At 43.7% G+C, this 15,208-nt stretch overlaps 1 protein-coding gene across 1 annotated transcript in view; it reads right to left on the bottom strand.

The window, feature by feature from the left end:
* Positions 1-14,453, bottom strand: part of KMT2A (lysine methyltransferase 2A) — a 99,751-nt gene extending 85,298 nt beyond the window's left edge. The window contains 2 exon segments of the mRNA XM_075909540.2: positions 14,080-14,270; positions 14,273-14,453. Of these exon segments, the coding sequence (XP_075765655.2) occupies positions 14,080-14,270; positions 14,273-14,423 (342 nt within the window). The 5' untranslated portion in view covers positions 14,424-14,453.
* Positions 14,454-15,208: the final 755 nt, after the last annotated feature.

The raw sequence follows: 15,208 nt of genomic DNA, 5'->3' as shown, positions 1-15,208 counted from the left end.
GGAAAGAATTTCTTATTCAACAGCAATAGGTTCTAAAGCTAGGGCAAAGAAAAAAATTAGAAGGGAACAATGGACCAAAACCTCAGGAAAGGAGACTGGACAGATTTCAATATTGGAGAGCTCTACCCCACACTGACCCCAGTTATAACAGTGTATAATGGAAGCGGGGCTCTGCAAAATATATGACCCAAGAATAACTTTGTAAGACTTTTTTTTAAACAAACCAGCTCACTCTGACTGGTTCTCAATATTTCAATCTGCAATACACCCAGAAGGACTTTGGCCTACAGTTCAAGAACCACTGAAATAAAAACTGTAGTACAGTTTCAATCATACACTGGACAGGGCAATAGCTATCTTTCAAGAACTCAACTTCCAATGAGCTATTTTAAAACTTTATAAAAAGCAGAAAGGAGGTCTTATTGACTTTTGCTCTGATACAATCCAGTGTGGTTTGCCCATCGGGAAACTATGCTATAAGCATACCACAACACAAAATACTTTAAGTAAATGCACAAAAGTATTTGCAGGGGAAAAAGCCATAAGCACAAGATTTATTTACATTATTCAATACAAGACTATGCCCAACCACAAACATGAAGAAATTCAGAATTTAAGCTAAAATAATACCTTTTACCAAATCCAGACTGCCTGGCAATCGTAGCACATATGGTATGCAGTCATTTTCTATCGGTAGACCATTAAAGATCCCAAATAGGCTGAGACACCCAATAGCATTCAATGCTGTGTTATTTGAACACACGTAATGTTGTTTAAAAACAACATACACGTTAACAATCTAACTGTAAACATATGAAACAGTCCTGTAATGTTTTGAGAATGGAAAGTCAGAACTGTACAAATTAAGGATGTTAAATTTAGATTAATCAACTAATCAAATAGTCAGTGTAATTTGCATTGACTATTCAATTAGTTGATAAGGGTGCCTCCACCTTTGAAATGTATCAAGAGCAGGGAGCACAGCCAGCCAGGGACTCAAGCAGCCCCTGCTGGCCCCACGCTCCCTGTTTTTTAAATGTACAGGAAGCAGGGGAGGGCTCTTGTACATTTCAAAAGCAAAGTGCCATCAAGGGCGCAGGGCTAGTGGGGGACTGTTTGAGTCCCCAGCTCACCCCAAGCTCCCCACATCAATGGGATGTTCCTGGAATTGGATTGTTTTTCACAAAATGGAAAGGGAGGGGTCTGGAAGGAGGAAGTTATATTGCAGAATGGCCACAGGGAGGAAACAAGGGGCCAGAGATGGGGACCGGGATAGCTAAAATCCCATTGGACCAGCAGGGACAGCTACTACATATTTCAGAAAGTGTATCTGTCCCCCAGATGGGAGACATGAACCCCTCCCCTGGCTGTGCCTGTTGCAATTGCAGCTGCCATGGACAGGCGTTTCTCACAAGGCCCCAAGCTGCTGCTGTCCTCTCTCCTGGGGCAGCCTGCATATTGGACCCCTAATCCCCAGCCCCACCCCAAAGCACTGATTTAAATGGAGAAAAAGAAAATTTGAGTTAAAGATTAGAGCAACATTGAGCAAATTTTCTAGTAGCCTTATAAGAGTTCCTTTTGTTTCAGTGGTGTTTGTCCACTAAGATTCTTTGTGAAATTCCATCCTTGAGGGAAACATCCTGATACTAGCCTTTATTTAAAGCTCCCTCTCCTATGATTGGAAAAAAATCATAGTAATCACTAGGAGGTATGATATACTGCTCTGGAGTCAATGATTTTGCACATCTACTACTGACCCACATGAATGGTTCATACCTTTACTTATTTTTTGATTCAGAAAAGGTGAGAGCTATTGATTTCTAATTTCATATAAAAATAAATCCCATAAAAACTGTCTTTGAATCAGATCTCGCACTGTGCCCCTTCTTGAAACAGCCACTTTCAAGGTGATAAAGCTGAATTTCTCAACCTCCATTTTGATTCAGATACCTATTTAGCTATTTGCTTAGATGGCTCCATCCTTGAAAGTGGTCCAAGTATCATGTCTTGTAAGAATCCAGCATACAGGTTACAGGCCATCCATAAACCCAACAACCTCAGTGTTCTGATATAGATGGCAAATGTTAATACTTCTTCAGCACTCACCTCAAAGAGCTAAATTTTGTCCATCTTAGGCTGAGAATTCAGACTGTGTAAGCTAAACTGCATTCCAGATCAATGAACATGCAATGGGGAGAAAACACCAAGGAAAAACCCAAAGAGCTATAAGAAATACTGTTGCAACTGAATACACAGCCCTCTTCTCAGAGACCTTACTGTAATGGTGCCTGGGGTGCCTTTTGGCCAAATCCAACTCTCAGCTTTAGAGTTAATCTTTCCACGTTTTCATAATGTAGCTTTAATTGGATGCATTACACTCTTTGCTATCCCTCCCTGCTCCTCTCCTATTACAAGTTATTGTGCTGTATGACCAGTGATCCCTGTAAGCTGGGATGGGCTTCAAGGTGTACTCTGGGAGGGAGTTTGGGTCCAGGAGGGGCTCAGGGAACCTGATGGGGAGAGGTGCTCACTTCAAGCTAGGGACATAAAAGCCCATTAATCGGTTAACCACTCAAACTTAGTATGTAACCAGTTAACTGATTAAAGAAAGGGGGTAAGTGGGCTGGAACACCCTTCCACACTGAAGGCAGGGGCTGCTACAGCCCAGTCAAAGCAATCCCTGCCTGTGGTCGAGGGGGACACGCTCCAGGCTGGGGCAGGTGGGCAGGGTGGGAACACTGCTAATCCCATGCAGGCCTGCCAGCTCCCAGCCCTGCAGGGCCTTAGCGGGACTAGAGCAGCCCTTTGCCCGTGGCCAGCCATGGGTGGGGACCTGCTCCAGGGTAGAGGTTAACCGTTGCCCAGTAAGCATCACTTGTTAAGTGTTACCCATTCACGTCCCTACCGCTGGCAGCCCCCAGTCCATGCTGTTGCTGGAGGAGGTAGGGATGTTAAAATTAGATTAATCAACTAATCAAATAGTGGATGGAATTTCCATCAAGCATTCAATTAGTCGATAAGGGCACTTCCACTCTGAAAAGTAGAAGGAGCCCCAGTAGGGGCTCTTATGCATTTCAAAGATTGAAACACAGTGTGGAGCCCCAGGCGGGGCTTCCGCTTTGAAATGTACAAGAGCCTCAGTGGGGATTTTGTACATTTCAATGGTGGAATGCAGCCGCTGCACCTCTGCCCCCTCCCACTAGCTGGAGCTGGGGAGAACCAGCTTATAAGTTAGCTCCCCCCAGCACCTCCTCCTCTCCCCCCTTGCTACCTCTTTTGGATAGAGGCAGCGGGGGGGAGAGGGTTAGGGTGAGCACCCACAACATCTAGCACCCTGAGACCCACCCACATGGAAATCTCCTGCCCAAAGCCCCTTCCTATAACCCATGCCCTGCAGCCCCTCCCACAGCCATGCCCCACACTGTCCAAACCCCTCCCCTCTTAGTTAACCTGTATGTTTAATTTACTGGCACTCATCATCCTCTCAGCATGCCAGTAAAAAAAAGCTTTTACTGTAATTCCAGATTTGACCAAACATACTGGAGATTATTTCTTTCTTATTTCACACCAGGCAGTTACTAGAAATGCTGCAGGACTTAATAAAAAAGCTGTTCTCTTCACAAATACTTCTTTCTGGTTCATTTGCACTTGAAGGAGGTGTGGCTATATTAGTCAATCATGCCTATAAGTGCTCTGTTCATGACAATAATACCACTGATGGACAAGTAGTAATAACTATCTATCAAGGCAGTCTGGCAACTGATCAGAGATGAAAGTACCAATACAGCTGTTGAAATCCCAACATGCATATGTGGAAGGCTAGAATGATGAATTGGTTAAAGATGCGACAGGTATTGACATTCTATCCTGAGGATACTGAAGTATAAACACAATCTCTCTAAGTTACGAGAAAGAATAAGAGAGTGATTAAAAATATGATTTTAAACATGACCTCATTTACCTTAGAAAACACAATGCAACACAAAAAGGTCACTCAGAAAAATAAATAAAAAGGACAAGAACATAAAAAAATAAAACTCATACCAGATCAGACCAAAGGCCCATCTAGCCCCGTGTCCTGTGTTCTGACAGTGGCCAATGCCAGGTGCCCCAAATGGAAAGAATAAAACAGACAATCATTAAATGTTGCCCAACTTTTGTCAAACTGAGGCTAGGAAAACCATCCCCGCCCATCCAGGCTAGTAGCTTTCAATAGATCTATGCTCCATGAACTTACCTAGCTCTTTTTTGGAATCTACTATAGTATTGGCCTTCACAACATCCTCTCACAAAGAGTTCCACAAGTTTACTGTGCACTATGTGAAAAAATTAGGGCTGTCAATTGACCTGCGTTAACGCCTGCGATTAACGCAGGACAGGATTAACACATTAATTTTTTTAATGCGTTAATCGCAGGCGTTAATGCTGCGCTGCCCCTTTGAAGTGCTGTTTCAGCACTTCAAAGGGGCAGCACAAGCCAAGCCAGGAATCAGCTGCAGTCCCCAGCTGATCCCGCTCCACTGTTGCAAAGCCCTTTTGAAGCACTGGAGTGGCACTTCAAAGGGGCTTTGCAATGCAGGGGATCAGCTAGGGACTCCAGCTGATCCCCGGCTCCTAATGCGCTGCCCCTTTAAAGTGACAAATGGCACTCCAAAGGGGATGTGCAAGCAGAGCTGGGGATCAGCTGGAGTGCCTGGCTGATCCCCGGCTCCACATTGAAAAGCCCCTTTGAAGTGCCATTTTGGCACTTTAAAGAGGCAGCACATTAGGAGCCGGGGATCAGCTGGAGACTCCAGCTGATTCCGGGCTCAATGCAGCGCTGTCCCGTTGGAAAGCCACTGCGGCAATTCAAAGAGGAGGTGCACACAATTAATCGTGATTAAAATTTGTAACTGCGCGATTAATCGCAATTAATTTTTTTAATCGCTTGACAGCCCTAGAAAAAAATACATCCTTTTGTTTGTTTTAAACTACCTGTTAACTTCCTTTGGTACCTCTAGTTCTTCTGTCATGAGGAGGAATAAACAGTACTTCTACTTTCTCCATACTAGACATGATATTGCAGACTTCTATCATATCCCACCCTCTCTTTTCCATGCCGAAAAGTCCCAGTCTTATTAATCTTTCTTAATATGGTAGCTGTTCCATACCCCTACTCATTTTTTTTGCCCCATTCTGAACCTTTTCCAATTCCAATATATATTTTTTAAGATGGAGCAACCACATCTGCATGCAGCATTCAAAGATTTATATAGCGGGAATATCGTATTTTCTGTTTTGTTTTCTCTCCACTCGTAAGGATTCCCAACATTCTATTTGCTATTTTTGGCTGCCACTTCACATTGACTGGATGTTTTCAGACTCCAAGATCTCTTTCTTGTGTGGTAACAGCTAATTTAGACCCCATCATATGATATATATAATTGGTATTATGTTTTCCAATAGACATTACTTTGCAATTATCAACACTGAATTTCATCCTCCATTTTGTTGCCCAGTCCCCCAGTTTTGAGAGACACTTTTGAAGTTTTTCACAGTCTGCTTTGAACTTAACTATTATGACAACAGGCTAGTCTCTTCAGAATGACAAGGAAGTAAAAGGCCCAACAGTGCAGACGGAACATTCCATAGATCCAAAGAGCAGGAACAGAAAAGTTCTAACTCAAGAAGTGTATTTCAACCACAGGAAATCATATTTAAATCTTGTTTATGGTGAATTAGATGACCACTTTAGTGACACTTTGGAGCAACATTATGTTTTCCAAAGTTGTTCTATCCAAAGATTTAATAAGGAATTTTGATTTTTAAAATGATTTTCTGCTGGAAAGCTCTCCTGAAAATATTGATTCCACGGCTGTCTCAGTTTTGGAGCATGATATAAATTCTTAGAAGAAAATGGAATCATCATCATCATCAAAACTGGCAGGTAAAAGCACTAGAAATAAAACTGCAACTTTCCAGGCAGCACTTGGGGAAAAGGGTCATATTTCATTTAAAGACAGAAGTACTTGGACTAGGGATGTGAACGGGTAACCGGTAAGCTTTACCCACAGTAAGGGCTGGAGCAGCTCCCCACCCGCTGCAGGCAAGATGTTGCTTCAGCCCCACCGGGTCCACCATAGGCAGGGGGTGTTCCAGCCAGACCCGAGCAGCCCATCAGCGGTGGGCCCAGCCCCAGCATGCACCACAGGCAGCAGTGCTCCAACCCAGCTAAAGCAGCCCCTTTCTGCAGCGGGAGAAGGAGGGACACATCAGCCCAGCTGGGTTGGAGCACTCCCCCTCAATCAGCTGACCAGTTAAACAATGTTTAACCGATTAACCAAATAAATGGGATTTTACATCCCTAATTTGAACAATGATTAACTTTACTTCCTGTCCTACACATTGGCTTTTGGTTCATTCTTCAAAAATCAACCAGCTCTATAGTATTGTATCTCCTAGGAAAGACGAGTCAGAGTTTGTCTTCATAAGCTAATTCTGAAGACTGTCCAGTAGCTACTGGCACAACGTCTAATGCACACTGTTCATACTAAAGAGAAGACAAAGCAATAAATTACCTTGTAAGTAAGTATCAAGTTGCAGGATGTTCATGTGCACCTTCTCATCAACACAACCAGCTACTCAAACAAGCTCAATAAGCACATACCTGTATTTCCAAATAACTAATATGAATTGCACTGTCATTTATAAAAAGCAGAGCATTTGGGGTTCTTGTTATATCCAGCCTACTAAAGTGAGGGCTAATTTGACTTCCACATTATTATAACTGAATGCCTATCCAGTAACTGAGAATCAGAATGTCACATCTGTTGGGACTTAGTCTAGAAATAGCAGTACTAAGCAAAATCAGCTTGTAGACCTCTCAAAGCAGGGTAGAATTATTTAATCTGTTGCCTCCACATAGAACAAGCTCTAAAGTGGAAAAACAGGAATAGAAGAACTTGTGCTTCAAAATGGACCCTATATTTTTAATTGGCACCCCAAGTCTTAACATTATACGTTACAGGAGGGCTACTCAACTTTGGAAGGCCCAGAGGCCACAATGATACTATCAGCACATGCCGAGGGCCACAGCTTAAATGTGGTTGCATATACATGCAAATATATATGCAAATAGATTCTTTCACACTGACAGGCATGAATACAAAGATTAATGCAAGACTACACAACACATAGGCGCCACTTAAGTCAGTTCTGATTATATTAATAAAATGCAATATTTACCCAATTTCTACCCATATGACAGCATTTTTCATGAGCAATGACAGTCCAGGAATTTAACTACTAAAACGCATATCAACAGAAGACCATTATAGTGACAACTTTTGTGTTTTGGCTCCCACCCGGGGGCCATGTGCTGAGCCCCGCATAAACTCAAACTGCACCGCAGGCCACAAACAAACTGGGCTGCATGTTGAGCAGCTCTGCATTATGGGAAGTGCCATGTAAACACAATCAAACTCCACCTTCTAGAGTCTCCATGAACAACTAATTTTAGAATTAGAAAATCAAACTAAGCATCATGCCTACTGCCATCAAATTACTGCAGTTCAGGTTCTAGGAGCATTAGTAATATCTGGCCAGTCTTGTTTGCTAAAACCAGATAATGTTTGTTAGGTGGAAATCAGAAGCATCCAGTGCTATATGAGTTAAGGTGAATGCCAGGATCACCTCCATGACCTAATCCCCGAGCAACAGCCAAAAAGACAACTTTTAGACTTAAAACATGACATTCTAATAAAGTATTTCATTAGTTCAAGGTTTTCTGGATAACTGATGGTGTACGTCTGGTTTTTTTCTAGCAACCCTGACCATGCTCTCATTACTCTAGATGAATAATCTCTATTCACAATTTTTGCTGTCAATGAACAGGAAATGCTTTCTGCAATGTCAAACACCTGAAACAGTTTCATTCTGAGGGCAACAACCTTTCAGTATAGTCTGTGAAGCAGCGGGTCACCCTAAATGTTATATAGAAACTGCATCACCTTAGTCTCCTGCTCTCAGTGAGAGCAAAGTGACATCAGAGTTTCCCAAAGCCCATCTAACAGGCCTGGCAATGGATCACTTTTGGCCAGCTAGTTCTTTCCCTCTCATTTCTTTAAGTGAGATATTTAGGAAAGCAATACTTAGAATAAACTGAGACAACTGAGAGTAAGTAAAAACATTTAGATATTTTAAATTATTTATGTCCACTTTATATTTAACAAATCATAGTTGCCCAGGCACATCAAAGCAGAATGCTGAAACAATTCAAGTACTTCTTGACATAGGTGTAACTGCACTCTAAAGGTGCTGTGCCAATCTGGAAAGAAAGTCCTGGGGAAGTGGTAAACTGCATCTTTCAATAACCTCATAAGAGAGCTCTCCAGATCCTCTTTATATCCTGACAAGTATTTTAATGGCTGCAAGAGCAGGAACCAGAGGTAGGGGTTCCACAATGATGCCACTGTCAGCCTCGTCTAGATGAACCACCAACAAAGCCATTTGGCTCTAGATGATTTGAGAGATGTCTTTACTAAGTCCAGTCTATATTCCAGCCAAGCATTTTACATGATGAATTGAAAAGGGGAATAAAAGGACTGAAATGTTTGCTTGTTTCTTCCATGCCAATACAACATAGTTACTCGATCTGAAACACCTACCCACCCTTATTCCCTTTTTATGAATATTACATTTCTACAAACAACATTCCAGCAAAATACCTTCTAGCCTCACCACCTATGTACCTAAACCAATTAGATGTATTTTAGCAAATTGAAAAGTAAATGGCATTTCTGCTACCACCCTTATATGCAGCTAGAATGTGGGTAAAGTTTCAGAGATATGTGGATCGAAACCTGTAATCTTGTTAGACAGACTCTACCAGGTTATTGCTTCTACAGAGTTGCAATACCTACAATCACCCCTTACAACATTTTTCTGGCTGTTCAGAGTGGTGATAATAGGCAAATAAAGGGTATGGCTAAGTATCAATTTAGAAAAATATTCTCAATGACTAATAAAAGTTCCCCAGATAAATTTTCAAAAACAAATCTTAAAAAATTGTGTAGTGGGGACAAACATCTTCAGCCTGACAAACGATGACTCCTCATAATTCTATTGCATACGCTAAGCCCCTCTCAACCATAGCCCAAATCATCTGGTTATGACTTCACGACATAAAATAAGAGGGCACAACAGAACAAGACATACATAAAAAGGCTTTTGAAATGCCAATTCATTAGCTTAAAGGCAGTATGTGCAGGGGCATTCAAAGGGTTAAGTGGTAATAAGTGGAGCATATGTCAGGGGGTTGAAAACCCTATATGCATATCTATCGCAAACCATTTCAAAGGAAAAAAAAGGGCAGTGTTTTTGTGCCTTGTAACAAGCAGTTGTGGATCCCATGTGGTCAAATATTGTGTTTGTGTGGAACATATGCAACAGTATGGGATGAAAGGTGACCCCAACAATGAAGAGATTTGAAAACCCAACTCCCAGAACTTTTTTAACCCCTAAATCAAGAATGGCTGAAAGATTATGTGCTTCTTCAAGAAGGTAACAGGTTACCGGACTCTCCCCACACGCACCAATTCCTTGGACTGACTCTGATGTGGTATGAAAATATCCACAATACAATAATTTGACTACTATACTGGAAAACTAGGGGGAACAATGTTAATTCAATAATGCATTGTAAGGCTGTGTTGTAAGTATCATAGCTGAGAGAATCTTGATGCCAAAGAGTTCTCATGGTTATAATATTAATATGCCAAGACACAGTAAGAGACACCACCTTCCCTAATCCAAACGTACATTATACAGCACTGCCTTCTCTGAAAAGTTGGATATAAAACATTCCATCAAAAAGAATCAACTCTCTCAATCTGCAACCCATATTACTTGTGTTCTGAGAACTGAATGTAACCAGCATTCAGAAGAGTGAGGAAACACAGAGAACCCTAACAAGACACAGGTTTAGTATGGTTATAATTTATACTTTGATTTTAATATTTCTTATGAAATAGCCTAGAAGAATTCAGAAAGACCAATGTCAAAAAACTGGAATGCCCCTTATTTCTGGTTACAGCACATATTTAACTGGTCAGGGTTTCCTTCACATAAATACCTAACAACAGCCTAAATCTCTCCATCTACACACTTAATAAGCTACCACTTAAATAACCATACTTCGTTAATTAAACACACACAGCTTTACAATGACCCTTTAAAATACATTTAGGAAAGGATGTTCTGAGATACAAACTTTTTAATGCAAGTGCAGGAAACAAATTATTTGTACTATTCAGCTCAGGCAAGACTATGGCAGCAACAGAAAGCCACTCCTACCAGCACATGTATCTATTGCAATTTCAAAACAAGTCAGCCATTAGTGAACATCTACAACTGATGTTTGCCTCACAGAAGATTATGATCCTTTTATAATTATAGCACCACTAACAGTGCCAGTATAATTACTGTTAAGATTTGCCTTTCATTGTAAACTCCTCTTCCAGGGGTTTGTAACTGTTAACTTGCATCAAGTTGAAACTAAGTATAGCTTCAATTAAACATTATCTGAAACAAAGCTGGCCGATATTGAACTGTGATAAAAAGCAGTTGTATATCAGCACTTCTCCTTGTTTCTGTGATAGAAAAATTCCACATTATAGTCTGCAGAATAAGTAAACAAAAATTTCCCAAATCCTCCTGATTATTAAACTCAAGGTAACATCTCCGCTCAGATCAAGTAGAAAGGATTTGATGTGAACAGGATTTTTTTTCACTCTGTTGTGGATTGACTATGTGAAAGCTCCCTCTAACTACTGCTAAATCAAAGCCTAATATTTTAGTACTTCATTACACAGATAACAAAAGATGAGGAAACTCAGTGAAAGAAACTGAACTGTACTAGAGGCAAAGGATTCACACAAAATCAATATTGGCTGGGGAGTGAAAGAGATCCATTGGCCTACCTCATGCCTCAAAATATTACTGAGTAACAAAGAAAATTAAAACAACTAAGTTAATAATGCTAAAGTTTTACTGAATGAACAGAAACAAGATGTCATATTTGAAGCATCTGCTCTGTTTTACTTTGGCTCTTTTGTGCTCAGGATTTGCAGCATATCCAGTGTAACAAGTAAGAGCAATTATGATCTGAAACATGGCACAATGAGGTGAATGAAAGTTTAAATGAAACACTTAATTCCAAATTTTCCTGATCTTGTTAAATTAAATTAGAATCTTGATGTTGACACCATATTTTGGTAGTTACATAACAAACCAGACCAGAGTAAAAGCAGCTTAAAAAATAGTATCAACTATAACAAATGTATACAACAATTTCTTACACACTATTTTGATCTCCAATTATTCCTGGGCATTGCATCTAGACCCATCCAGACTTAAAAAATATTATATAATCCATTAAGATTTCAACTCAGGATGACTTGCTGTAGAGCAGGTAAGCAGCAGGTTTTGATCAGCCTGGTTGAGGAAAGATGCTTGCCTTCATGGTCATCACAAACAATGTGAATGTTACGCAACTGTTCATAGGACACTACTTAAGTACAATGAATTCCAGGTAAAAGGGAGACTGGACTCTTGGAGGTCAGGACAATAAATAAGGTCTGCTCCAAATTCCTGTCACAATCAGCCTGGTCAGTTATTAAACCTAAAGCTGCTCCATCCCATTCAACAGGGAAGAGGGACGAGCTTTTGAGCTGGATTTTGAGTAATATACTGCATTATTTCAAATTAGTGTCATCTTTATGAGGAACATGCTCCCAAACCTTCTGACCTTCATATTCAGAGATCATCTGTTAAGATAAACAAGTCCCTAGAAAGCAACAGACTAACAGCTAGTCTGATTCCAAAGAAACACTACCTACTGAAAACACAGGAGGGAGCAGTGTGTTTCTGCCAGTTACAAGGAAAAATACTGAATCTAAATACTGAATGTATTCAAGTTGCCTGCCACTTTTAGTGTATATGTGTATCTATCTGCCTTAGAATCTCACCATACCATTAACAATGTTGTTTTCAATAAATGTGAACAGGAGCTTGGGTATTATTCCATATTAGTCTATATGATATCATTTGAAATTCAGCTGATGCTTCCTCACAGGCTACAACCAATAAGGTATCAGAGAAACTTAATTTTTCTTCCATCTCATAACACTAGAAGACAGGAGTTTTCCAGCATCTTAATAAAAATTAAAAGGTCTTTTGTCTTAGTCCAATAGGTAAACTATTCTTGCAAGCAAACAAAGTTCTTTCACATGCAAAGTTGTAATTAGATGTTGTCAATTAACATAAAATACTAGTCTTCGGCTTATCTTCAAGAAATATTTGCTAGTTGAATATTTAGTAAATGCATTTACTTCCAAACGAAGAAAATATTTCTTGTTTAACAGTAAAGGACAAGTTTATCCTCAATGCTTTCTTTTTATGATGTCCTTAGATTCAAACATACAAAGATTTTCTGAAATATGAATGGAGAATAATCCACTGCCATAGGTAATCCTCTTTTCCTTTATAATCTCTGCCTGTTACACCTCAAAATAATAATTCTGTTATCAATAGGCTGACTCTTCAGGTTTCATTTTTTGCCACTTAACTAATATTTACAAGATACTAACTTCCTTCAAGTTGATACAGTAACTTCAATTTAACCTACTATTTTAATCATTATATTCAGCCAAAAGGAGTTTGTGTTATTACATAAAAGGATGTTTTCACCTGTGGAATTTGAGGGGTTTAAAAAAATATTTATTTGTTGTTAAAATTTTGAGTTGACAGGAATATTAAAAGGAATGTTTTCATGCAATTGTTTTGTTTGTTTGTAATTAAACATTCCCTTGCAATGCATGCAATCCAAATAGTTTAGAATTGCACAAGTGGCTAGCAAATTGCCCCAGAAACTGAATACTATAAGCAAAACTTGAAGCTGACTGGTCTGGTTTTACAATACCAGATGAGGACAATTCAAATAGTAAACAGTAAAATAGTGATAGAGATGCAGCTGTGTTTAAGAGAGTGATCTTAAAGTTTTCCTTTAAATCAAAATATGGAATTTGACCTTCAAAAGTAAATATGTTCCTGGGATGTTGTCTGAAAAAATTCCATCTTTGGAAGACTGTGCACGGTAGTATTTAAAAAAGGAGATAAACAAGAAAAGGGGATGCTGCAGCTAGTAGTAAGTAACACGCCCCCATCATGTCTTCCTAGCTCTGTCAAAAGGCGGGTTGTTGTCAGACTCCTGATCTGGCTGCCTTAGAAACGCTTTGAAAAAAAATTAGGCAGGAAGATGAACAACCCTACAAAAAAGCCAACCCCTTTTTGCAATTAGGCTGCTTTCTCCCCCATCCCTTCTGCCCTCTGGGGGATCTCCCTCCAAGTTCAGGTGCAGCTGGGGGTGGTGAAGGGAGAAGGATTGAACAGGATTTGTGTGTGTGCTTGTGGCACCAACAGCAGGGCACACAGGAGGCGGCTGGTTGTTGACATCTTTCCCTTTCTGTTTCAGTCAAGCGCACTTCAGAGCATCCCTCCCCTCCCCCTCCTCAGCCCCCAGCAGCTGCTGTTCGCAGCTCCCCAGTCCTACCTAGTTCAATCCCTTTGCCCATTCAATCCTAAAGAAAACAAACGTAGAAAGTCTAATGGCTGGGCACATCAGAAGATGCTGCCCTGAATACCTGCCTTTTTAAGGAGGCGAGGAATAAAGATGAAGCCCCAGGCCTCCTGTTTACCGGGGGAGAAGGAGAAAGCTCCTTTCACACGCCCTCTCCGGGCTAGGAGAAGGGACGGGGCAGCTGTGCTTCGCCCGCCCTCACCTGCCTCTCAGGTACCGACCCTGCCCGCATGCTCCCGCCGCTACCGCCGGTGGCACATGCTCCCGCCCCCGCCCCCCGGGGATGGAGCCGGGCGGAGGAAGAGGATCGATAACAAAATGTCTGAGCCGGGGGCCGGGGGGCCGGGGGCAGCGCCCCGCGCCCCGCCACAGCCCCGGGGCTCACCTGCGGCAGGGGCCGGGCGGGCGGCGCGGGGGTGTGCCCGGCCCGCGCGGGGCGGGAGATGCTCCCGGCCCGTCCTTACCTCTCCGCTGCCCGCCTCGGCCCCGCAGGCCGCCCGGAACCGCCGCAGGTTGATGCCGATGGCGGCCGAGACCTGCAGCGCCGCGTCGAAGCCGGGTCCCACCCCGGCCGCGGGGCCCCCGGGGCCGCCGGAGCCCGGCGCTGCCCCGCCTCCCCCGCTTCCCGCCGCCCCGCCGGAGCCCGGGCCCCCGGCTCCGCATCGCCCGCCCCGGCCTGAGGCGGCGGCTCCGGGGCCCGCAGGCTGCGCAGGGCCGGGAGCCGCAGGCGGGAGCCCCCCACGCCCCGGCGGCCCCAGCCGCTGCTGCCGGGCCGGGCCGGGAAGCGCCACCGACCGCTGTGCGCCATCTTTCCTGTGAGGCGGCGAGCCAGAGAGCGGGGCCGGGCCGCGCCCCGGGGCCTGGATAGCGGCTCGCGCGCCGATAGGGGCGCTGCAAAGCCGGCGCGCCATGCAGGGCGCGGGGCCCGGCGCGCGCGGCCCGGGCAGCGGCATAACTCATACGCGCCCGGCGCGCGCCGGCACGCGGCGCCCTCCCGCCAGAGCGCGCGCGCGCGCCCCCCGGCCCGGCCCCGCGCGCCGCCGCGCCCCGCTGCCGCCCGGCCCCGCGCCAGGTGCCGGGCCGCGCGCGGGGCCGGGCGGCAGGTGGCGGGGCTCCCGCGTGGGCCGCTGGGGCTACAGGCCCGGCAGCGCCCGAGCGCGGCCTCGACCGCGGGTACCCCCCGCCCTGCCCCCTCGCCCACGGGAATCCACTGCACAGCCAGCCCCTCCCCAGGCAGGAACCGGACCCCCGGACCCTGACAGCCTCCCCCAAGGCCAGTCCCCTTCGCTGACAGACCCCCAAATACACCCGTCTCCTTTGCTGACATCTCTTCCTGGGACCAGTGTTCCCTGGAAGCTGGGTGCTTGTGTGAGGCTCGGGAGAAGTGAGTATGTCACCCGCTGCTTAGCAGAGCGCCCACAGCTAGATTGTGTGTGTCTGTTTGTGGTGCACATTCACACACGCCTCAGTGCACAAAAAATATTCTACACGTGGATGGAAAAGATGAAAAAGAATGTTGCCTAGGACCCCCATACTCGACAGATCCCCCACCGTCAGGAACTCTGCATACATTGCCAGCTGCTCCTCAGCCCG

This window comes from Pelodiscus sinensis, chromosome 25, assembly GCF_052426305.1.
Source record: "Pelodiscus sinensis isolate ZL-2025 chromosome 25, ASM5242630v1, whole genome shotgun sequence".
NCBI classification, from domain to species: Eukaryota; Metazoa; Chordata; order Testudines; family Trionychidae; genus Pelodiscus; species Pelodiscus sinensis.
This window is presented reverse-complemented; position numbering and strand designations above follow the sequence as displayed.